Genomic DNA, 25,795 nt, shown 5'->3' on the forward strand with positions numbered 1-25,795 from the left:
TAAGGAAACTGTGAGACAGACGATAGTAGTGCGAGAGGTACAGTAACAGAGATCAAGAAAGAGAGTCACACCCTGAGGAAGTTAACAAAACAAAAGGAGGAGAACAGAAGACACTTGTTATTGAAGGTAAAATCTTGGTTTAACTCCTAACCTTATTTTGAATTCACAGCTTCTTTCTGGTACGATCACTTTGTGAGTGCTTTTTAAAGTCCTTTTATGAAGAAGTGCTTGCCTCTTTATTCAATGTGTTAGACTCTTCTTTATTTTTGCATTTGGAGGTGACAGTTTTTCTGCTGTGGTACAAATAAAAGCCTTCTGATGTCTGATTTTATTTACCTATTTTTTACCTGTCCACTTAATATCTACCATTTAGTCCTATATGTTATCCCCTTTCTCTACAGGATGGGACTTGTGCAATGTTTGGTGATCTTCTCGATGTTTTCTGCACAGCTGGTGCTCACCTCTCCGCTGGTAACAACGTCTTCACTTAATCAACCCTCGTATTTGTAGAATCCTCACTTAATGCCTCTCACTTATTGTAAATTGCTGTGAAATGCAAAAACATGTGTAACTTTGCTGGAGTAAAGAACTTGTGTGTCTAATTTATCTCATATTGATGTGTCAACAGAAAGATGAGAGAAAGTATTGCGAGTTAGCGGGCGGGAGATGGTGCAAAAAGTGCCCTGCAGGTAGGATGAAATCTGCTGTTCGCGACTTGTATTTGTTTTTCGTTCTGTTTCTCATTAAGCTTTGACTCACTGTTTCTAAAGGTTGAATCAGCAATGGTTTGAACATGGAAATTACTGCGAAGCAAAGAAGCATACTGCGTCTACTTGTTTCTGTTTGTCTTTTTCTCAGTAGTGGCGGAAGTCTTACCTGAGTAAAGGAGCAGTATTAAAAACACTTTAGTACAAATCTTGCATTCGGAATCTATCATAAGTAAAAGTACAAGAGTAATGCCATTTAATATACTTAAAGTGCAGTGAAGTGACCCATTTCAGAGTCATATGTCAAAGTATAGGATTATGATTATTGATGCATTGGTATCTGTATCACAGCAGGTAGATGTTGAGCACGTTTACTACTGTACACAAATATGTATTCTTGACCTTTAATTGTGTGTCAGTGTTAAATCATTAGTTTATTGATATTACATCGTCTATAATCTGACTCTGTAAAGTAACAACTCCCTAAAGCTGTTGATTATTTAACTGTAGTGGAATAAAGAGTTGTGTAAAAAGTACAAAAGTAAAATATTAGTAGTAGCATGAAGTAGAGTTTTTTAAATGTACTTTCCCACCTCTAATTTGGTTGAACATGTCTGTGTCTGTCTTGTTGAAAGTGACACTCTGTGCAGCGTGACCACATCCTCTATTATTGTGCACTTTGAGGGAGCGACCTCATCCGGTTGTTCTCATTATTTTCTCTCTCTCTCTCTCTCTCTCTCTCTCTCTCTCTCTCTCTCTCTCTCAGGTGAGTATCAGAAGTCTTGTGCAGAGTGTGCGCCCTGTCCTGCAGGATTCTACACACCTGAGCTCAACTGTGAATCAGACTGCATTGCCTGCTCCAGAGACTGCAGAGCAGGTAAAGAAACCTTGACTTATTTACACTAATGATGATGGGGATGATGATGAAGATGTGACCTTTTCGTTTTTATAATAAACTGGGAACATATTGATATCTGGGAATTACATTTCCATTTATATTTAATGTGCAGATTTGTGTCATTATTAGGATTATGATGATTCAAGTGTTTATATCTTTTCTGTGTTTATATTCTAATGATGGTTTATTGTCATTTATTTGTTTTTTGATATTATTTATAAATATAAATTAAAATGGTTTAATTCATTAATTAATTAAATATAATAAATATAATTATAATTGTTTTTTATTGTTATTAGTATATTATTGTTATTATTTTTTAGCATTATTATCAGCATTAAAAGCATTATTATTTTTGTAATGTAATAGCATTATTAGTATTATTATTATTACTATTAAATATTATTATTTGCATTATTATTATAACCATTATTAGCAAAATTATTAGCATTATAGGTGTTATTATTTTTCTTATTTTAGGATTTATGTTGTTATAAATAATATAATTGTTTTGTATTGTTATTATTATTATTAGTAGTAGTAGTAGCAGTAGCAGCAGCAGCAGCAGCAGCAGCAGCAGCAGCAGCAGCAGCAGCAGCAGCAGCAGCAGCAGTAGTAGCAGCAGTAGTAGTAGTAGTAGTAGTAGTAGTAGTAGTAGTAGTAGTAGTAGTAGTAGTAGTAGTAGTAGTAGTAGCAGCAGTAGTAGTAGTAGTAGTAGTGGTAGTAGTAGTAGTATTTGGCATTATTATTATTATTTTTATCATTATCAAAGGAATGAGAACAGAACTGCATTATCTTCAGTGATGGCAAAGTCCATAGGGGCTTGGCCTGGGAACTGGAAGGTCACCAGTTCAAGTCCCCGAAAGACCAAGTGCCACCGTGGTGTCCCTGAGCAAGACACTGGTTACCTACACTGCTCCCCGGGCGCCGTACATAATGGCAGCCCACTGCTCCTAACACTAGGATGGGTCAAATGCAGAGACCGCATTTCGTTGTCCTAGTACTTATACTCTGTGCAATGACAATAAAGTTGAATCTTTAATCTTTTAATCTTTAAAAACCCTAAAATCACATCCCTTAGAGGAACATCTGAAGGTGGTTCAGAACTGCAGCAGCTTGTCCAACATGAAGTGTGTCTGTGAGGAAGGCTTCAGATGCACTCACCACGTCACCGCTTCAACAAACTGCAGAAAATGTGCAAAGATCCAGGAAACAACAACAACAGGTAAACACTGCAGACATTTAAACCTGCCAGATCAGACTCTACCAGCAGGGGGCGTCATGATAGCAACATATACTGCACTGACTGTAAGAGAAGGAGAAACACATTGTGATATAAATTAAAATAAGTCTCTCATATGATCTCCTCTATAGGTGAGGTGAACCGTACTGTAGGAACATTCATATCATTTACCTACATAATGATAAAACAAGAGGAAATACAACAATACGACTAATAATCCTACTTAGTTAGCATATGCTTGTATTAATATACTCAAACATATACTTATTTAATAAAAATGAACATCTTCAACAATGCTAAAATGAAACAATAGAACAATGAATGTGCAATAAAAGAATAAGAGCTATACCATTAATAAAAACTGACAGAGAACATGTTTTCTTCCATGATTACTACCTATACGAACATAAGCTGTATTTGCTCGTGTCCGTACCTTTAAAACTGCACTCATGTCAATTATTTTTACTACAGTTGATAAGCAAATGTGCATGGTATGGCAACTATTTTAAAAAATGCATTGCAATCAACCTGGGAAAGGACAGTTCTTCACAGAAACAGAGAAACGGGTTTCCTGAAGATGAACTTTGTTAAATGTCTTTTTTACTCAACTGTTCTTCAGCCTTCATTGTTATTTGACAGCAGGGAGATTACAGGAAATGAGAGGAGAGAGTGGTATTTGAAAAACATGCCACAAATGTTCTTGACCGGACAACGAACCATGGAAGTTCACGGTCAGAGCATTAACCACTAATCAGTCTGTGCTCAAGTAAAACTGTGATGTTGTTTCTGCTGCTTTTTTCAGGATCGGATAAACAGACGACGTCCTCAGCTTCCCGGGGACAAAGCAGCACTTCCACACAACACTGCTCATTTCCCAAGTAAGTAATCCATTTTCTAAGAGACATTATTGGATTAAACAAACTGAATGAAACCCTAAATGTTAATTTACAGTTATAAATGAAACAGTTGTCTCTTAATTAGTATTAGCATATTGAGTATTCTTCCGTCTGTGTCTTTGCATGCACCACAAATGCCAAAAGAAGTGAATCTCGATCACTTTATTCCTCTATAAGTTAAAGAGTATTACATTATGTTTATTTTAGCATTCAAACAGTACAGATGCTGCAGCCAGTTCTGGTTCTTAAGGGCATGTATTTGAAAAGTTTAACACTTCACCTTTCTCTCACACAGTTGCGGCGCTCCGTCACTGGCAGGAAATGGCACACACATAGGTGAGAGTGAGAAGATGATCTGGAGAGTGTACGCTGTTTTCAATTGATGTCTGATGTTGTGAGAAAGGAGGATTGATCTATTTCCTATAATCAATAACTGAAAATAAACTGTGGGTGTTGCTGTCCGCACCTTTAACTGACACCAACACACTTTTAACAGTCTTTGATAAATACTGTAGATAAGCAAATGTTCACGGTGTGACTCACTCTGATATTGTTAAACCCATATATTGGTAGTTCCTTAACTCTTCCTCTTCCTTTGGCGCCACCAACGGGTCCACACTTATTCGTACAGTGAAATATCTCAATACCTCATCTGATGAACTACATTTCTCTGCATTCACTGGATGGATAAACATGAAATGTGGTTCCATTATTCATGTCACTTCTCTCAGATGATATTATTATTATGCAATGAAGTACAATCTCACAAAGACTCTAGCACGGCTGCAGACTTTAACTCTTGTTTTGCTTTCTCTCAGACGGGAAGCGCGTTCCGCTGGAGGCCATCTTGTGTCCGGTTGCTCTGGGATGTTTGGCCCTTTTGATCCTGTTCTTCTGTCAGTCAAACAGAGATGAAAACGGAAAGGAGACGTGTTTCAAGCGAGGTAAGATGGTGTGTGTGTGTGTGTGTGTGTGTGTGTGTGTGTGTGTGTGTGTGTGTGTGTGTGTGTGTGTGTGTGTACACCCTGGACAGGTTCAGTTCCTGCAGTTTAACCAATGAAACCCTCACCTCTGGGGAAACAATAAGAACTGTTCACAGGAAGGGGGTTTCTGGGGTTCCTCTTTCCTGTAGGGTGTTCTACAGGTTTTTGTGCATGTAGATGGTCTGCAGAGGCCCCTCCTGCCTGAAACACCTCCATTGGACTTCTATCGCTTCTATCGCTTCCGACACATTGTATGATAGGCTAAGGGGCGGGACATCTTTTCAGTGGTTGACCAATCACAAAAGGGCCGGAGAGCTAACCAATCAGAGCAGACTGGGCTCTGGTTTCAGACAGAGGGTGAAAAGAGGCGCTGCAGCACAGGCAGTATGAGAACAATAAAGAGCTTTATGAACATTAAGGCATGGACACATGTCCCAGGAGAGACACGAAGTGAAAATATGAACCTGAAAATGTCCTCTTTAAGAAACAACTGATTAGAAATGTTTCTTGGCCGCTTTATGTGAAACCCTGACCTTGTATTCATTTGTCTTCTATTGTTTTCCAGCTATTGCGAAGTTATGCAGTGAGGTGAGTTGCCCAGTTTCATTCTAGCGTGTTTCTACATAAATAGCACCCTTTCTCGTATGTTTGCCTCACACTGACAGACGTGTTTTTCTTCAGGGAGCTGGAGATGCTTCTCACAAGCCGCAGGAATCCACTCATCCACTCCCCAGAGACTCATTCAGTGCAAAGCAGCAGCAGCCGACCGGCCTCTCTGCAGCCAACCAGGGTACTGATGAGTGAAACTAAGACCTTCATGGGAAATGCATTACTCACTTTGTGGAGTCATTAAGAAAATAAAACAAGCAAAAGATACAGCTGTGTTCCTGTTATGACTTGGTCTTTCTGCTCTGTAAACTACTTCAGGTCATTACCAACGTCCACTTTCTGTTTGTTTTCTACTCTTTAGTTCCAGTCCATGTCTATAATCCAGGGACGGTCATCTTCGGCCTCCTCAATCAGTTTACAGGACAAGTTGGTCCGATGATTGAATGTGGGAAGAAGACCGAGAGAGTGACCAGCGAAGAAGAACAAGATGAAGAAGAAGAGGAAAAAGAAGAAGTAGAAGAGGAGAGAGGCTGTCCTGTGTTTCACCCCACATCCTCTCCCAGCATCCATCTCTCTGAGGAGGAGAGGAGTGGAGAGGCGGACAGCATTTTCTTTCCTTCCCAGGAGCAAGGAAAAGACTGCCATGTGTCCAAAGAGGAGGCGTTATGATGCATCCTGAATATCTCAGACTCTCAGATTTGTGTTGGTGGTTCACGACCACTGGCATCCAGACTGTAACAAAAGTAACTACAGAACAGATGAATGTGGAGCCTTTGGGAAACTGTGAAGGGATCTCAGTCACGTGCAGAGACATTTTTATCTGCAGCTTCTGGGAAAAATGTGGTCCAAGCAGAACAGGAAACTTGAACTTTGGGAAGAACAGCTGGAGGGGGATCTCCTGTGTAAGTTATAATTTAAAAAGTCATGTAAATACTCTTTAAAGTGTCAGACATGAATGTTTTGCATAAATGTTCGATTTGGTTACAATAAATCTTTATTTAGAATTTTTAAAATCACACTTGAAATGACTAAATCTGAAAAGTCTGTTTATATTTACACCTATAACTGTAACATAGTACATACCACCTTTAAGTAACATGCTGTACAAACTGCATAACCGTTACAGTCACATTTGATATCTGAAGTCCTCCTATCCTATTTATCATGTCTCAGTCAAGTTTCCCCTGAAAACAGCAGCAGTCTTGAAATCTGTTCTTCCATTACCAGCATGGGCCGAGTGACGTTTGCCCCCGTTTGCCATCGAATGTCCAAAGTGATGTTTGGAAGTAAATGTTCATATTTTCGCTCATGCAAGTTGGTGCTCCTCCACTCATACTTCACATTTCCCGAGCACTTCCTGGATAGGCGTGGACACTCCTTCATCATCAAAGCGTGCCGGTACCGGTGCAGGTTCTTTAGCCAAAAAGTAGCCTGAGCAGCAAAAGAAAGAGGGGAGATATCTTTAGTATTCAGGTAAAAATATGAGGTAATTGTCACTTTAATTACTGAAAATATTCCTTTGTGCACAATACAATGTGTTACATATTCTACTCTCAGTGCACTCCCTTTATTTGTAGACTACTGCAGGGTTATCGGCTTCATATTAATGATCTACTAACCGTGCTTGGATTTGATCCAGCGCAGAAAGGGCTTCATTTTTGCTAAAACAACGATTGCAAGTCCTGCACACAGGAGGGCAATAATCACCAGGAACCACGCTGTGTCTGTAGGAATGTGTGAGAGAGACATTTATAGATTTAAATACACTGGAGAGAGATAAATGATGTCCTTGTTTTCATTGGCACGGACAGAACTTTACCTCTGATCTGTCGAGGCCAGGGTTCAGTGAGGGTCTCGTATCTCAGGACTGAAAGGAAACAGATTATCAGCTCAGTGTCGACACATTTAAGAGTTCATTGGAAATATTGAGCTATTCGTGCTTCAGATTAGATGGTGAGCTCGTTTTGTGCTCCCTTATTTGATCTGATAAGGCTGTCTGGATATGTAAATACACAAAATGGTTTATAATTACCTCATGCCCCCCTGTGAGTGAGCGTGACCTGACGCCACGGAAACAGAATAATATCTAAATAAAGTCAAAACATGTTGAACTTCACCCCCTTTATTATCTACTATTTGTTATCATCACGTCGGCTTTCCGTTTAACTGGGCAGCCGTTCAGGAATGCTGCACGGTACGTTGCTGTGGTTACAGTGCTACAACACGTTGCCACGGTTGAGTTACCGGTGGATTCCACTGGAGCAGTGATAACAGTGGCTGAGGCCTTAAAGGAGACCATTTTAAAGAATATAACAGTATTATAAGTATGTGATGTGGATGTTCAATCAGAATTCTCCCTTTAAGGCGTGTAGAAGTCAATTGAGCAAAACAAATTAAAATGTTATTGAAGTTTCTTTTCTACAAATGTGTTTTTTTCCCGCCAGAATGGTGCATGACTGTGCATATGAACAGACTGGAAACGCCTTTTATCAGATGTTGGTTTTTCTTATGTAATGCTGCAGCTGACACGCATATATGCTTACCTGTAGTGGGTTTGGGTTTGGTGGTGGTGGTTGGTGTCGGCACACACTGTTTGCAGGTTACATCTTTGCACCTGTAGCCGGCTTTACATCTGCACACAGCGTTGTGAGTGGTGGTGCAGTTTGAGCTATACTCCATGTTTGCTATGAGAAAGATAAGGAGAATAATATCATGGTTTCTTCACTGTAACTACAAAGAGTCAGCGTAAGTGACGAACATGCGTGCGCTAAGGTTGCCTGTAAAACATGACATGAATGAGAAAATTAGAAATGAGTCACACACCGGGCGTGGCGGGTTATGTGATTCTGGTTTTAAGTCACACAACGGTTTATTCTCACTTTTGATATATATTTGTAAAGAAAGACACAACTGGTATTACTCAGTGAAAGCAGTATTTCACTCTGATTGCACATTTACCCTCTTACTGATGTTTTTACGTGCATACTTTGGTGTGAGCTCACAAATTAACAACAGTATGGGTCCATCTAGTCATTGCAAAGCATTTACCAGCCCAACATAGTCATTCAACTACAACAAAGACAACCATAATTACACATCATTTTGTGTCATTTAGAGTTATGGCACATGAATTATCTTCAGTGCATTATTTTCATTTATAGTGATGCTCCTCTGTTCCCAAAAAAGGACTTCACAAGCATCATTTAAATGAAATATTTAGATTAGATGATCAGAAACTGCAATGTAATCTTACACCTGGTATGGTAACATTCATTCAAGGCTAAATACCGACACAAAGTGGTACATTTGAGCATTTTGTCAGAGATGTTTTGCGTTTAACTCTGCTGTGCCGTGATGAACATTGTAATAAAATAGGTGACCTCAAATAGCCATTATTCCAACACGTGTTAGTCTTGGATATGAATATAACGGAAGTAGACAGAATGAAGTTGAAAGCTTTAGAGTTGCTGCAGATTCAAAGCATTTGACTGCATTAGTTCCAGATAATGAGTAAAAGAAATGTGAAAATAGAGGTCAAGAAGCCTACTTCTCGATTGATGTAAAACTCCAAATTTAAGAGGATTGGATAACAGAGCATTTTGGAACATGTTAGTTTAAAAGTTTCAAAATGTAGCATGATAACTTTTTGCACACCCAAATCCTTGCAAACAGCAACCCAATGAAGATCAAAGTGTAGTATATATCAACACTGTTATATTTCTCCTACAGTGCATGAGGTTTTGCGGGGAAAAACCATTTCCACCTGAATTAGTTTCCATAGCCGTTAATTGGCATATAATTTGACATTTCAAACACCCACCTTCAAACCCGCAGTGTAAAGGGTTTGTTGACAGCTGCACTGTACACATTGAAATGAAATATGCCAACCCTCCCGTTATAGAGTGTTTAAGTGCGAAAAGTCAAAATCACAGACTTGTGTGTTTTCCCCTCGGTGTTCACAGTGACATTTAAAAATAAGCACAATAGGCTGTTTTTGCTCCTCTTTAGCAGGTCGGAGATGTTTATGTCTGCTGCTCTTTCTGATGTTTACCACATTTCTGTCTCTTTTTCCCCACTGTCAAGATGATGGTCTTTAATTTAGTCTCTTTGTGTCTGTACTTGTGATGACTTACAGTACACATTTACAACTAATACCATTATAACTTGAGTAAATCTTATAAACTTCCTTGGGTTGGTGATTAATTTCTGTGTAGATATGGAGTATTATACTACATATCATATCAACACATGAGTGTTACAAATTGATCCTTGATCATCAATTGGTAAGTTTAAACATATGGTAATGGTAGCATGTGCTGCCAATGGTGTTAAAGGGGAAATATTATGCTCATTTTCAGGTTAAAATGTGTATTCAGTTCCTCTACTGTGATTTTTATGTTCAAAAAGCTTGTTTATGTTTCTCATACTGCCTGTGCTGCAACACCTCTTTTCACCCTCATGAAACCAGAGCCCAGTCTGCTCTGATTGGTTAGCTGGCCGTTCCATAAGCCAATGTACAATGTGTTGGAGCGCTAGCCAATAGAGTGATGTCACTATGGTACCGAAGTAAACAAAGGAGTCCTATGGAGGCGTTTCAAGCCAGGTTTAACACAGCTTTTAGCATTTGCAGACCGTTTACATGCATTCAAACCTATACAACACACTACAGGAAAGGGAAAACCCCTAAAAGCAAAATAGGGCCGTTTTATACTGCAGAATCCCACCCTAATAACTTCGCTTTTCACAGAGGGTTTATCAGACCCCCCTTACTCTCTCTCTGACTGTCTCCCACCATGACACATTATGGGAATTCCCCTCCCATGTGACCCTTTGAGTCTCTTTGGCCTAACTTCACTAAATAATGACGAAGACACAAAAGTGAGTATCAATCGTGTTGTCTTTAGAAAAATGTTGAGTAACTAGCCTGGGTAAGCCAGATGATACAAAATGTTCCAAAGAAGAAGGCGGTAACATAGTATTTTTGAAGTAATGATGAATCACTTCTTATCAAAACCGAACTGTTTCCTCTTAAAGATGACTACACTCTTCTTAACCTGAATATGATAACGATCCAGTCTTATTTTCAAGTTGCATCGTTATTTTCTCTCTCTCTGGCTTTCATACATGCATTATCAGGGTGGAAAAAGTTAAAAATGAGGCGTTTAAATCTCCTGTATGTGCATGTCTCTGTGAGTTGTAGCTGTAAAGGGGCCCTGTAATGCTACTGGGACATGTCTCAGTGCTTTAATGTTCAAGAAGCTCTTTATTTTTCTCATACTGCCTGTGCTGCCATTCCATATGAAATCATGCTGTCACTGAGGCTGTTTCTGACGTGGGCCTATAAGTAGCATTTTCTAACAGTTCGAGCCTCACACATACTCTACAGTGGAAAAAAAAAGCTGTGAAAATACTCACGTTTATTGCACTTATCACAAACTTCACAGTCGTACATCACAGTGTAGGTATCCGTGTACCTGTTGGTCGCGCAAGGTCCACACTTATTTTCACAAGTGACTGGTGAACGCTGACGCATACGTTGACCTGGAATACACACAGGACCTGAAGGTTACTAACGGTTTGTATCTGAAGTATGAAATGTGTAAAGGAGAAATAAGGGCTTTGTACCTGGCTGGCATTTGTTGCAGCATAACGTAGGTTGGTCCACTGGCCAGGCATATTGTGTGTCGTTGCATTGTAAGGAAAACACAGAGGAGAGGAAAGACAGAGCACACAGGAAAGTCAACGCGAGATTACAAAGTGGCTGCATCTGGGAAGAAGAAGAAGAAGGAGGAGGAGGAGGAGGAGGAGGAGGAGGAGGAGGAGGAGGAGGAGAAAGATATACAAATATTAAACAGGCATTGAGTTAAAGATCATGCATCATTTCTATAGTGGTCAAATGTTTCTAAGTATATTTACTGAAGTACACGTTTGATGTACTTTTACTCCACTTCAGTATTCACAATATTATTTGTACAGCTTTAGTAACTAGCTACTTTGCAGATGAAGAATAATAATACAAAATACAATTTAACTAATACATTTTGATATATTATCATCAAAGATATGTGTTATCACAAGCATTATTATGATTGCAATTATTATTTAAGACACCCTGCAGTATCATTAAAGTGAACCCCACATTTACCAGCTGTGAAAGTGATCCAAACATGAATGTATTAATGAATGAAATACAATTATTAACTATAAATGATTCTGAAATAGTGCAGTACTTTTACATTTGGCACTATCAGTATATTTTGATGCTTATACTTTTGCACTTTTAGCTAAAAGTAATTTGGATTGCAGGACTTTTACTTGTAAACAGAGGTGGGAAGTAACTAAGTACATTTACTCAAGTACTGTACTTGAGTACAATTTGGAGGTACTTGTACTTTACTTGAGTATTTACATGTTATGTTACTTTGTACTTCTAATCCCCCTACAATTCAGAGGTACATGATGTACTTTTACTCCACTACATGTATTTAACACCTTTAGTTGCTAGGCAGATTAGGATTAATGATGGTAAATATAATCTCCCTTAAATCAGACTGTAGTTCACCTGCAGTAAATCCAGCAGCTACCCTGCAGTATACAAAGCCATTCAAACTAGCTGCATCTTTACCAGCTCTGAGAACACTTTAATGATCAATCATTATAAAACATATCAGAGATATTATTCTGAAATGGCACCAATCAGACAATGACTACTTTTACTGTCGCTGCTTTAAGTACATTTAGATGAGAGTACTTTCTACTTTCACTGGAGGAACATTTAGAATACTTTTACTGTGACAGAGTATTCCTACACTCTGGTACTTCTACTTTACTCAAGTACAAGACCTGAGTACTTCTACTTTACTCAAATACAAGATCTGAGTACTTCTACTTTTACTCAAGTACAAGATCTGAGTACTTCTCCCACCTCTGCTTAAAAGCTACTCTGTGTACTTCTTCCACCATGTGTGATTTTTACAACACAAGGGACAGAAAGTCTGGCAGTAAAGCTACACAATGCTGTAAATAGACTTGTCTGATAACATCCAATATAGTTTTAATAGACAAAACCATCTTACCACAAACAAAAACACCGTACATCCTACTGTGAGTGACCTAAGGGATGTTTTGATCCCAGGTGTGACTTACAGCTATGGTTTAAAGTGTCTCGCCTTACAGTGTTCACTTACCGTGGATGAGGAGGTGAGAGAAGCTGTGTGCGGAGACCCTCTGAGTGTGAGACTGAGCAGGGGACCAGAAGTGTGTCAGGGGATTGTTCATCAAATGTCACATGACTCATTCTGAGAGCTTAACATTTTGAAGATGTTTTTCAGATCTGTCAACCCGTCTCAGTCTTTTGCTGCGACCCCTTGCACCGTGCACAAAAACAAGACCTCCACCAGCCTCTTCTTTTTTTCCACAAGCACCATATCTCTCGTTTCACCCAAAATCTCTCTGCTGGCTGCACACAATCTCCCTGTCTCTTTTCTTTTACATCTGTCTTTGACTCTCTCTCTCTCTCTCTCTCTCTCTCTCTCTCTCTCTCTCTCTCTCTCTCTCTCTCTCTCGCTCTCTCTCTCTCTACTCATTTGACTGGTATAACCTCCTGTTGCTCTTACAAAAAGACCCAGAAGTTTTCAAAAAATGTAATGAATCTAAGAGCTTTATGACACAGGAATGAGCAAAGCAAGAGACAGAGATTGCATCAACAATACCAGATGTAATGGTGAGGCCAAGAGGGACTTTAGTCATCTAGTTATGTATGAGGAAATTCAGATTTCACAAATAACTATGGAAATGTTTTGATTGACATGTAACATTTTGAATGATTAACTACATGCATTGTGTGTGTGACACTTTTCTGCGTGTGTTGGTGTGATGATTAACTGTACACTGTGGCTTAAATTCCCCGGATATGAGTAAAATATTACGGTCAATTAACAGACTGATGAGTGTTTGGTAAATTCCTGCTTTCACAGTTTATGATTAGTAATTGTCAGATCTTCTTATGTCATAATGAGTGATGAGCTTCTTATCTGCATTTATGTAAAGGTCATATACTGACATACGCCTGTGTTTTTTTTAAGGGGAAGTATTACCTGCTTCCATATTATTAAATACACTTACCCAAAAAAAATGTCACACACTCTAATATTCGTTGGACCGCCTTTAGCTTTGATTACGGCACGCATTCTCTGTGGCATCGTTTCCACGAGCTTCTCTATCGCAACATTTGTTTCTGTCATGAGTTGCATTATTACTATTTTTATCTCGTACTGATGACGGGAGATTCGGACCACTGCGCAAACTCTTCTCCAGCACATCCCAAAGATTCTCAATGGGGTTCAGGTCTGGACTCTGTGGGGGCCAATCCATGTGTGGAAATGAGGTCTCATGCTCCCTGAACCACTCTTTCACAATCTGAGCCCGATGGATCCTTGCATTGTCCTCTTGGAGCATGCCCGTGCCATCAGGGAAGAAGAAATCCACTGATGGAATAACCTGGTCCTTCAGTATATTCAGGGAGTCAGCTGACCTCATTCTTTGGGCACATTGCTGAACCTAGACCAGACCAACTGCAGCAACCCCAGATCATAGCACTGCCCCCACAGGCTGGGGACCTTTTGTTTGGCCGGGCAGTGTATGTTTATGGACAAACATGATTTTTCACATACTATTTGTTTGAATATACACACGATTTAAAGATGATTGGGGGGGATTTTTTGCCTTTAAGATAAGATGAGATAAGATGAACCTGTATAAATCCCCGTGAGGAAATTCAGGAGTTTAAGCAGAAACCGAGCGAGATTGAAAAACAGGACAGTACCGATTCACACAAGGATAATACAATTAAAGTCATATAGAGGTAAGTAACTGTTAAAACAAACTGTTCAAACCTAAGTGAACATACGTATATACATTTTAAAATATATTTACATGTATGTGTAAAATGCTATGCTAACTGCTGATGTTATGATACTGTTTAATGACTTACATTGTTAACCCCTCGTTGTGCAGCCTGGTTCCTCAGGCACAAACAAAGGAGTGTATTACAGATTACAGCTGATGATAGTGACATTACATTTCATTTTATTTACCTGACACTTTTATTGTAAAGTGCAATAAACTAGAACGATACAAACTCAGGAAAACAACAAAAATATGGGAATATTTGCTTCAAAATAAGTCAAAAAATTGAAGTGCTGCTGCATTAGTTTCAATGGGCTAAACTCATTAAGTGCTCATTTTTTATAATTTAATGGCCAAGACAGGGATAAGGAGGGCAACCTGCACTCTCAGCTTTAGTAAATGGGGCGTAGACTTCACATCTCAAACTGAATCCTAAACTGACTTAGAGTTTCAATACCCAATTGAGTCTCCCAGAAAGAGATTAAGTTCGCTTAATACTTAGTGTGTCAAATGCAACAAAACACTTCTGCATACGGTCCCTATTTCCAGTTTGCAAGACGGCATTTTTTCAAGGTAAATTTGACTCACAACTCTTTGCACAGTGGATAAATGAGCAAGAGGCTCAAAGTGCAAGGTGCAATGTTAGGATGAAGAAGCATGACCGTACGATAAGCAAACGTGTGTACTTTGTAACAGGCGACTTTACTACAGCCTAAAGTATATGTGGAGTCTTTTCATCTCTGCACTTCCACCATCATCTGTTGTTCTCTACATCTTTGTCACTTCTTTACAGAAAGGAGGCCAAAACAACCCTTGATCTCCTGTGAAATTGTGAAAAGGGGCCTCAGGTTGTAGAGGGGCTCTCGGAGCCACTGAAACAAAGTACAGGGGTGACTGTTAGAGAGATGACTGTTTGATGATCGTAGAGCAAACCTGGTCATGCTTATCGTCAGGTTTCAGTATGAGACAGCTTGGCCTTAACAATAAGATTAGAAGTTGGCAGTAAAAAGATAATATACATGTGCATTCATACAAGACGTAAAGAAAATAATCTACCAGTTTACAATTAATAAAAGGCACGATCAGGACTTTAGCCCCAAAGTATCGAGCATTCAAGATGTATTTTAGTTCATGTGAGTTCAATATTCAAACCGATTGTATAATCTATTATAGGATATGTGTCTTCAGTTATTGTCTTGAAAGTATAGTTGATCTCATCCAAGTACAACACACATATAGCTACTTTTTGCCTGACTGGAAACTGAAAATCTACATGCAGACTCATATCAGTTTCTAGATCAGACTGTATGAAACTCAACAGTGCACGTGCATGTCAGAAAAGAAACCTACTTAAAGTGTCTGTGTGGCAGATGTTTTAGCGGAATTATTTGACACTTACATGCATAAGACACAGAGCCACACAGAAGAGGGTGAGGAGGAGGAACATTAGAAAGATGAAGACAGTTTTTTTTCTTTTGCTCACTGAAGGGAAGGATGTGGTTTTTCTGAGGAAGTCCTTGTCTTGCTCTGCTGACTGAGTTCTTTTATGTAATGTACCAGAGAAGTCACATGACTCCACGCTCTGCTGGATCCCTATATAAAGTACCAGCCTACATTTCGCTGTGGCCCATAATTACAGTGCATCGAGTTATACTTCAAGGATTCAAAGACTTTATTGTTATATGCAAAACATGGGTGGTTCTGTGGCCCCACCTTCCAAAAGAAGAATCTATGATAATGCAATTTGTGATAGTGTTGCAGCAAAGACTAATAAAATAAAAACACTACAAGAGAGCCAATCACAAAAAGTATACAAGATAATAAACATATAAACAGACATGAGACATAACATTACAGTTACTACAGACATGTTTAAGATCCTTTAATGTACATTTGTTTAGGAAATAATGTATGTTTTACCCCAAAATGCACATGGGTTTATGGGCGGTTCTGGGGGTTGTCTTTTGTCCAGTATTCAATTTGCCCCTCTCATAAAATGACTGGTTCCTCCTTGATAGATTAAACCATCCAACATTATATTTAAGTAACTAAAACCACAAGTTGGTTAACTGAAAATGTATTGGAATTAAGATTTTGCTTTAAAATGTTTTAAATTATTTTAATATTTTACGAGTTTCTTCTGTCTTTTACTTGGGAAGTACATTTCCCTAATGGTACCTTTTATTAAGTACCACTCTTAATGCAGTACTTGTGTTACAGTGTGGTAGGCTATTAGTTCTTTTACTCAAGTTAAGGAGACACATTCTTTGTCCACCTCTGCACCTGTCCTATCTCGTAGATTTTAGGATGTTTAATGATATGAAAGTTAGCTGCAGACCTTTTCTTCACCTGTGTGCATGGCTCACTTTATCCTGTGTTTTAGTGTGTGCACTTTTAGCTCTCTGTTGCCTCTCGTCTGGCTTCACACTTCCAAGAAATGGTCTCGTGACTCAGCTATTTCCCGTATTGCAGTCCTCCCCCGCTCGTCCTCAGCGGAGAAGGGGCAAGTGGCGCCGTCGCTCTGCTTTCAGTTTTCTTCGAAACAGAACAAAAGTTATATGGAATTAAATATACATTAATGTCGCTTTATGGACCTGCGCTGAAAGAACTTCTCCACGGTGATTTCGCAGGTAAGTGTCAGTAAAATATCTCTGCATGTCCGCCTGTGGGAAGAGGAGATTCATATCAGACTTTTGCGGTGGGCGTTTTGTGGTGTAAACTAAAGCGAAACCAGTGATAAACATTAAAATGAGGGCAGATTAAGCACTTTAATACGTCAAAGTTATCGCTAAACAAGTAAGACTTTAGATTTGAAGGTTTAAATTCGAGTTCATTCTTGGAGTGTTTGTGCGACAGGGAAGTGAAGAGGCTGCCAAAACAAGTGTCGCAGAATATTCAGGATATGAGAGTGTTGTTCTAAGCTGTCTGTTGACCAAGTCGATCTGTATTTATCCACGGACTTCATTTCCATTAAAGAAACACTTGAATATTGTTGTTGTATGTGTGTTAAATCGCTTTACTTATCATCCATCTAACTTTCCCCTATGACAACCTTAAAAGACCTGTGTCTAACTCTCAGAATAACCCAATCTACATGTCAATAACCTTAATTCAACAATTACAACCAGGTGTTGTTTAAGATGTTATATTTGGCTTAAAATATAGAGACTTTTACGTTTTACGAATCATCAGATCAATCAACAGTTGCTTACCTCTTGCTAACCTTGCTGATGGTTTCGTTTTATCTGCTAATGTGATGAGAAAACCACATCTGAAACTCCAACCCCCTCCCCAATATGATTGTTCCTCAAGTTAATGCAAAGACCTGCCAACAGTGTCAGAAAGTAGTTCCAATCAAAACGTGTCCTCAGCCAAGTGTGGGGATAATCCTGTTGAATAATCAACGCCTAATATCAAATTTGTTAGGATTTGTCCTCCATTTTAATGTTGGGACTCCCAGAACTGCATATTTGGATATCATATAGGTGGAAAAACACGTCTAGAGTAATTTGGGGGACCCTTTTAAGGTTCTTAGGTCAAGGATCTGTAGTTTATTTAGCACAGTATGGATGGATTTTAAAATGATGCACTGATGGCTCTTATTTACATACTGGAAAACATGATTTGATGGATGAAATACGTACAGGAAATGATGCTGTTCTTTGGAAATGTGACCCGACTCAATGACCTCAGTTTTAGGTGACGTTGTTAGCAAAATCACAAAATTGCATTTTCTTCTTGCTGGACATTTTAGGAGATAGACGGATTGTTATTTTTTCTATTTTGAACCACTGGAATTATGCACATATGGCTCTTATTTACACACCAGGAAACATTAATGGTTGGTGGATGAAATATGCACAGAAACTGACCCAGCACCCGAGTAAAGGCCATGTTTTTAGCAAAATCAGAACGATGTATCCTCTTTTCCCTGGACATCTTAGGAACCCTAAGACTCGGGCAGCTCTACATTGTCAGACTTGGTCGAACCTTTATCAGATATAAAGTGAAATGTTTACTGAAAGCTATATTATTGACTAGCATGTATTATTATCTAGGTCCTAAAAACCCCATATTCACACTTTTATAGCATCGATTTAAAACAATGATTGGAAACATGCACTTATGCACGAGATCAGCTGAAGCTATAAAGACCTCAAGAAATGTAGGGACATTTACGGCTTTAAATAGTGAGGTTTGATTAGAAATGTGTGGGCCTAGAGTCAAAGATGGACTATATTGACTGTGAGAGATGTTTGACGGACCCTTTTCCTTGCAGGTGTCCTCAGATGGATTGAGTTAAAGCTATAAGATGATGGAGGGAGCTGGGCTAAAAGGGAAGATTGGACATAAAAGCCCCTGTTGGCACAATACTGCTCCTTATGGTGAGAAAAAACTTGAAGTGATTCACTTTGCAATGGCATGAGTCCATGGAAAAAGTGCCTTGTGATGGGAAAAAACAGCATTTCTTTGTAAATTCATTGCATGTTCTCTGTTGCAGTGCATGTTCAACCTCGCTCTGACGTTGGTCGACGAGGGTCAGAACTGTAAAGAAGGGGAGTTTCTCAGTGACAATGGAGTTTGTTGCACCAAATGCAATCCAGGTACTGGATCTCTGCACGCTGCACATGATTCACAGTGGCAGAATCATTACTGGAAATATCCCACAGGCTGCCCTCCTTTTTGTTTGCTCATTTCAGGTTCATATTTGTATGAATGAACCTCTTTAACAGTGCTTTAAAGCTGCAACCTTCAGTGGAATAACACAGGGAAACACATCACACTGAATATGAATGAGCACAAATACCTTAATAATAACTGGCCAGAACTTGCTAGAGAAGTCCATACTCAATGAGAAGATTTAGGTAGTAACAGTCAGGTTGTGTTTGTGCTCCTTTCTGTCCGCCATTATCCTTTGTTATTCATCAGTATTTAATTATAATAGGCCACATTTAATAGCATTACATTGGCATTTCAACAATTAATTAAATTGTTACGTCATGAATTGTACGACAAGCTTCTAGTTTATGCATTTATAGGTTGCATTGATTCATCCTTAATTCAAAGACATCCCCTTCGACTTTGAGAAACCAGAATGATCACTGTTTTCTTACACATTATAGACCAAATGATTGAATTGAATTGAATGAAAAGTGATGGTCAGCTGAAGATCTGCTGTGTGTTTTTTCATGTTTTCCAGGTTTGAGGCTTGTTAAAGCGTGTGATTCTGCGCATTCAAGGACTAACTGCACGCAATGTGCCCCCGGATATTACACAGAAAATTCAAACTTCGCCGAAAACTGCAGGAGTTGCAGAAAGTGCCAAGGTAGCGCCACATTACCCTTTTTCTGAACTAGTATCCCCTCTTTGATTAGTCAGTGTTTACACTATTCCTTTTATAGTAAAACATCTATTGTTTGTGTGTTAGTTATGTGGTGTTAGTTGTAGTAGTTGTTTATGCTTTTGTTTTGAAGGCATCTTTAGGCACGGTTGGATTTGGGTATATATTGGTAGACATTTGGAGGAGTAATTGTGCACCAGAAAGACAAATATTGTTATTTATTTAAGAACTCCAGAGACCATATTCTTGTCTGGACTGTTGGTGTAATGCCTGTGTAAGGGAGTTTGTTTTTTCTGCTACAGTCAGCGTTGTGTAAGATTATTCTTTGCTTTATTCACTTTTTTCTCTCTTTGTGACTTGTTCCCTGCAGATCGTGAAGAAGAGGTATCAAAATGTAAAACAACCAAAAACAGGGTTTGTCGTTGTAAGGAGGGTTACTACCGGTCCAAAATCGACTCAGTAAAATACCAGTGTCTCAATTGTTCAAAATGCGGACAGGATCAGATGGAAAGAAAGACATGTATGTATTCAGATGTGACTTTGAATTATGCTGATGCATCTCATCTTTTGCTCATCAAGTCTAAATATAACTGTTCTTGTGCACAGGTACACCAGAACAAAACACAGTGTGTGAATGTAAAGAGACGTTCTACAAAGTCAATGCCAAGTGTGAACCCTGCGAGAGGTGAGTGTAACAACATATACAGGCTATTGGTTCACGTTTTGTTCACATGCTATTGTCTGGGATGGATTTATTTTGAGTTGTTGCTGGGGAAGTCGGTTTGTTGAATTGAAACTTGCAGCGTACTTCCGACGTTGTTAAATTTTTCCACTTCAGAAATGGGAAGTTACGCAGTACTGGAACCGGGCTGCTGACTAACTTTTTACTAAACAAGCGCCCATTTGTTAAAAGAAACTGCGTAGTTGGCTTTTTGTTTCGGCTGGTTCACTCAGAGAGGAATATTCAAATACTGAAAAGAAATCTTGTCGTCCTATGACGCAAATTTTCAGGTTTCATATTTGTATGTTATTCTTCCACTGGGACATGTCTCCATGCTTTAATGTTGAGAAACCTCTTTATGTTTCTCATACTGCCTGTGTAGCAGCACCTCTTTTCACCCTCTGTCTGAAACCAGAGCCCAGTCTGCTCTGATTGGTTAGCTGGCCGGCTCGGTTGTGATTGAGCAACCACTTAGGCAAGGCAGGTTTATTTATATAGCACCTTTCAGCATAAGGCAATTCCAAGTGCTTTACAAACATGAAAGACATTAAGAGCATTTGGAAGTAGTGCATTTAAAAACAGTCATTTAAGAGCAAGGATAATAAAATAAACACAACAGGTAGAAAATACATGAATAACAGTTACAATGCAGAATAAAGTTACTCATAAAGTGTTTTCAGCCTGGATTTAAAAGGAGTAAGAGTTGCAGCGGTGCGTGGGAGAGAGCTCACTGGATTTTAGCATCTGTAGACCATTAACATGCACAAAAACCTATGTAACACACTACAGGAGAGGGGAAACTCCCCCAAAACATCAACAACTTTAAGACCTCCCAACAGTGCCACATACAAGACATTAATACAATGAAATACACATAATGGTGCAGGGGTTAGGAGGAAGAATAAATGCATTTCAGATTGAATAAGATAGCTATCCTTTGATGTCATGTGAGAGATATCAATACATATTAAAGACACATGGCTCTAAAACTAGGTGTGAACAAAAGCTGAGATCTACAAACGTTCACATTGTCATGCAGGGTCACATCTGGCCGCAGTTTATTTTAGAAACAAAGCTCCTTATGTTGGCTTTGTAAAAAAGGCATTAGTAGTTGTAGAATATAAAATGCAGATCTTGACAATTGTAATTAGGAAAGTACCTGAGAAATCTTAAAAGCACTGAGGAGCGGATGGAGCATTATCTCTCGTTCACTTAGTACCAATTCCCTGTGTGGTATAAACCGTGTTTGGGTGTAGACTACAATCAGTTGTTGAAACTTCTTTGCTGCTGTTAAAAAAGCAGCACGTCGAGCTCTGTGTTTATCCCTTCCTCTGAAGATGTGTGACTTCCTCCTCCATGTTGAATAACGTCCTCTTTTTCTCGCCACAGTTGTACGCACGGATGCCAACACCTCTGTTTCTCAACTCCTGTAAAAACCACAGGTGAGCACTTGATCACAACGCCATCATATACATGGGTATAATGCAACTGCTGGATCCAGTGTGTGTGTGTGTGTGTGTGTGTGTGTGTGTGTGTGTGTGTGTGTGTGTGTGTGTGTGTGTGTGTGTGTGTGTGTGTGTGTGTGTGTGTGTGTGTGTGTGTGTGTGTGTGTGTGTGTGTGTGTGTGTGTGTGTGTGTGTGTGTGTGTGTGTGTGTGACCCCAGCTCACTGACTTACAAGATGTTTTGTATGTGCGTAAAGTTTCACGTTGTCACATAGTCCCTTGATACTCCTTAGCAACGGTCTGTTCTCCTTAGTAACGGTGTATTAGCAAATTAACAGACCTCTGGAATGTCCAAATTGACCAATCAGAATCGAGTATTCCACTAGGATCATGAAATATGTTGATTTCCTTTGCATTTGGTGGTAAAAGAGGACTAAAAAAGACTTGAATTCAACTTCTTATCTTCCTGCTTAGCATCAAACAGTTGATAAGGACGAGAGTTAGGTATCCAACTATAGTTTGGTTTTTGTTTGGTTTTCTAAAAGTATAGAAATCCTTTTTTAACCCGTCTCCCCCTTCATGTCTTTTCCCCTCGTATCCGTATGAAGCTCCTGAGCAAAGAAATGAACATCTCATCAACATCATCGCTGGAGTTGCCGCTTTGTCATTGGTATCGATGGGGCTGGTGTTTCTCGTCACCTACCTGGTCACAAAACGGTCTATCAAGAAGAAGATGCTGAAACAATCCAGCCAAGAATCTGACATTTCCGTGGAGTCAGGCAAGGTACAACACCTAACCGTGGTTACTTTTCTCTGCTGGGATGCGATGGTTGAATGTAAATAAGTACATTAAGTGCTGTACTTGTGGAGTACCAAAACTTTACTCGAGTATTTCCATTTATTTCTACTTTGTACTTCTAGTAATAAACCACTGGCACTAAGACTTCCCGTTCAGCATAGTTTTACTCTAACGTATTATGTTTAAATAAATATCTTTATTTGGTTTTGTTTTGTTGCACAAGTTTGCTTTAGCTTCTTATGCTGAATGAGTATTTTTATGCAATTTTCTATAAATATTTTTCATTTTAAAATGGAGCAAATGTCCCAAAACCCAATTACCCTAGGGAAAAATAACGTTTTCTGATTCTCATTCATTTAAATCCAGTGGTATTATGTAGATACTATCCCTGAAAAGTATATAACTACATAGTGAGCAATTTTACTTTTTAGTACTTAGATATACAGTTTATTTGAGTGCTGATATCAAGTTCTTTTACAAGTCATATTTCAGAAAACAAGACTTTATTTCAAACTGTTTTCCGGCTTATTTTAGTGAAGCTAAACATGTGAGTCACTTCTGCTGGATGTTCATAAACAGCCAATAACACTACATTTGTTTTTGTTTCTATAGCCATTCCTGAACTTCATTGTGGAACCTGCTGAAAACAGGATTGATAAGGCTCTTCCTCAAACTGCTGTGAGTGAACAGGAGCCACCCAACCTGCCCGACTGTGTCCCGCTGGAAGTCAAGAGTGAGTGTAGTTCATACCGCGTGCTTAAGTCCAACATACAGAAAACTAGTCTGCTAACTCTTATCTCTTCCTGCAGTCCCTGAGCTGATCTACACGGTGCTGGATCTGGTTCCTGTGCTGCAGGTGAAGCAGCTTGTGCGCACTCTCGGTGTGACGGATACAGAGATTGAACAAGCGGAGGCGGACCACAGATCCTGCCGCGAGGCCCACTACCAGATGCTGAAGGTGTGGGCCAAGAGAGGGGCGCGTTCAGGCGGAGGAGGACGAGGCAGAATGGTGCACGAGCCCTTGTTGCAGGAGCTGTTGGGCCAACTGAGACAGATGCACCTGGGACGGGCAGCCGAGGAGCTGGAGACAAAGTACAGCATTGAGTAAATCTGCAACATGTGCCAAGTGGAACAAGAAGCTCATGAAACCAAGTATTGTACTCTGTGGAGCTTCAAAACATACAAACTGAAACGGTGCTACCACCAGCAGCTTAATTTCACACACGCCAGCGTCACTGTTCACTCTACGTCCTGCGAGTCACATGTGAGAGGACAAGGTCAAACTACTTAGAGCAGCAGATGAACAAAAACATGTCAGGAGGGGGGACAAATTCTTTCATTTTTAAGAAAAGCTTTTACCCCTGGATATGTTTTTAATGGTATTTTGGAGACTAGCCTTTGGATTTGTGCTACAGAGTTACATGAAGATTGTTATCACTCTCGTGTCTGCTCATTCTAGAGGCTAAAAGGCGTAAGCTTAGCTAGGCATAAAGACTGTAAACGGAAAAAATGCAAGCTTGGGTCCATCCGAAAGCTAACAAAACCCACCTACCAACTCCTTAATGCTGCCTGTATTTGTTTTTATATATATCTGATGCATATCCAAAGGCGAAATGTGAAAACATGCTGTTTTATCTTATTGCACAACACTGGACTATTTCTCGTCTGGGAGCAGTAGCTTCCTTGAGGCACCTACAGTACTCTCTGCCAAAAAGTATAAAAGTGAATTTCCTAAACTATCAAACCATTCGATGAAGATCTGTATCACTTTGCCATTACACTCTGGCAATATTTATTGTGTCTAAGCAGTGTGCTGTGTCCCACTGTCTCAAGTCATTATGCTAGGTTAAGCTAATAGGCTACAGCTTTTGTATTTGCCATACCACCCTGCAAGAAATCCACTAATAGTACTTCCCAACATGTCAAACTAAGTCTTTTAGAGTCAGTAGGCCTCTTTAAGACATGCTGATTATTATTTGTATGTATGTTTGTGTTTAAAATATGAGGGAATTGTAGTCATGTTTGATTTCATAGAGGGTTTTTATTCTACCACATGCTTTCAGGATTTGAGTGTTAACAGCAGCAATCTTTCCTGAATCATATTCATGTGGCATTTATTATTGAACAGAGCTAGTGTATCCATTTCTTTTGCATATGTTGTAAGGCCTGTAAAGCTCCTCTACTTGTTATTGTCAGTAGTCACTATTAGAAGGACACAGTTAAACATTGCAAACTCTTTTATGTTTACTTGTCTTGTGTGCTTTTTATTTCCTGGCAGAGGGAAGTGCAAAATCAAGTGCTCGGTCTGAACCAGTAAGTTAACTAGTAATGTTTTAATGTTTAGTTCCTGGTCACATTGTTGAGCTTTCTTCCTTAAAAGTGTTAAGGGAACAAAAGCAAATTAAGGAAGTTTGTAGTTCCTACTTAGCGTGAGCCAGACCCTTGCCATTAGCATTCTTTTAGGCCCCATCGTACGAGCATTAAGCGCTACTGTAAGAGAGACACGCCCTGTCTCAGTCGCCCTCTGCAAAGTCAACTTACACCATACCAGTCTCAGCATGCAGATTCAGATATAAATCACTCCCTCAGACCAAAGACGTGGCACTGCTTTGCCCTTCTAGCCGGTATTAAACTGTGTTATAAAACAGGGAAATGTATTGGGTCAAGCTGTATATAAAATAACTTGTATGCATATCAGAACTTTTAATAAATGTAAAGAAAATCTGCTTTGTGTGTGTGTGTGTGTGTGTGTGTGTGTGTGTGTGTGTGTGTGTGTGTGTGTGTGTGTGTGTGTGTGTGTGTGTGTGTGTGTGTGTGTGTGTGTGTGTGTGTGTGTGTGTGTGTGTGTGTGTGTGTGTGTGTGTGTGTGTGTGTGTGTGCTGTGTGTGTGTGTGTGTGTGTGTGTGTGAACTTGTGTAATGGGGATATTTAACCTCAGGCATGCTGACAGTGTGCATCCCAGCATAACCTCAACGCAAATCAACTTGGTCTTCTCATCAACTTCTGCATGACTTTACTGTTAAATGGCCGCGCTTTAATATCTTTGTTTTCAAGATGCAGAGACTCTTTAATAAAAAGAACATTTAAACAAGTTATTTTGAATTAGAAATAGGCTTTAAAGGTTCAAAATCAGACTTCTGGACTCAATTATGGGCATTAATGTCTATAAGATTAAGAGGTCTTTACTACATGAATACATGACAAGTTATTAACCTTTTGGAAATGTATATATTTAATCACCTTTTCA

The 25,795-nt window shown here is 39.3% G+C and overlaps 3 protein-coding genes and 1 long non-coding RNA gene across 4 annotated transcripts; 2 read left to right on the plus strand and 2 right to left on the minus strand.

The window, feature by feature from the left end:
* The first annotated feature begins 138 nt into the window (after window positions 1–138).
* si:dkey-260g12.1 (uncharacterized) lies at window positions 139–7,749 on the plus strand. The gene is made up of 11 exons (XM_063878365.1): window positions 139–192; window positions 402–471; window positions 629–689; window positions 1,474–1,584; window positions 2,687–2,830; window positions 3,651–3,726; window positions 4,040–4,080; window positions 4,563–4,688; window positions 5,293–5,315; window positions 5,409–5,517; window positions 5,698–7,749. The coding sequence occupies exons 2-11, from the start codon at window positions 403–405 to the stop codon at window positions 6,003–6,005; spliced, it is 1,068 nt and encodes a 355-aa protein (XP_063734435.1). The 5' UTR covers window positions 139–192; window position 402; the 3' UTR covers window positions 6,006–7,749.
* On the minus strand, window positions 6,366–12,780 carry cd27 (CD27 molecule). Its single transcript, XM_063878397.1, has 7 exons — window positions 12,524–12,780; window positions 10,962–11,103; window positions 10,752–10,877; window positions 7,880–8,020; window positions 7,156–7,203; window positions 6,956–7,060; window positions 6,366–6,767 (listed from the first exon to the last, which is right to left on the minus strand). The coding sequence occupies exons 2-7, from the start codon at window positions 11,101–11,103 to the stop codon at window positions 6,667–6,669; spliced, it is 663 nt and encodes a 220-aa protein (XP_063734467.1). The 5' UTR covers window positions 12,524–12,780; the 3' UTR covers window positions 6,366–6,666.
* Window positions 12,781–15,897: 3,117 nt separating this feature from the next.
* On the minus strand, window positions 15,898–17,895 carry LOC134861313 (uncharacterized). The gene is made up of 2 exons (XR_010165389.1): window positions 17,456–17,895; window positions 15,898–16,906 (listed from the first exon to the last, which is right to left on the minus strand). It is a non-coding gene; the product is annotated as an uncharacterized LOC134861313 (long non-coding RNA).
* Window positions 17,896–18,522: 627 nt separating this feature from the next.
* On the plus strand, window positions 18,523–25,274 carry tnfrsf1a (tumor necrosis factor receptor superfamily, member 1a). Its single transcript, XM_063878353.1, is given in 10 exon segments — window positions 18,523–18,576; window positions 18,578–18,628; window positions 18,745–18,847; window positions 19,444–19,569; window positions 19,955–20,104; window positions 20,191–20,269; window positions 21,695–21,747; window positions 22,358–22,533; window positions 23,161–23,281; window positions 23,358–25,274. Coding segments are annotated over 10 exon segments (1,179 nt in total). The 5' UTR covers window positions 18,523–18,555; the 3' UTR covers window positions 23,657–25,274.
* Window positions 25,275–25,795: the final 521 nt, after the last annotated feature.

The sequence above is a fragment of the Eleginops maclovinus genome, chromosome 3 (genome assembly GCF_036324505.1).
Source record: "Eleginops maclovinus isolate JMC-PN-2008 ecotype Puerto Natales chromosome 3, JC_Emac_rtc_rv5, whole genome shotgun sequence".
NCBI classification, from domain to species: domain Eukaryota; kingdom Metazoa; phylum Chordata; class Actinopteri; order Perciformes; family Eleginopidae; genus Eleginops; species Eleginops maclovinus.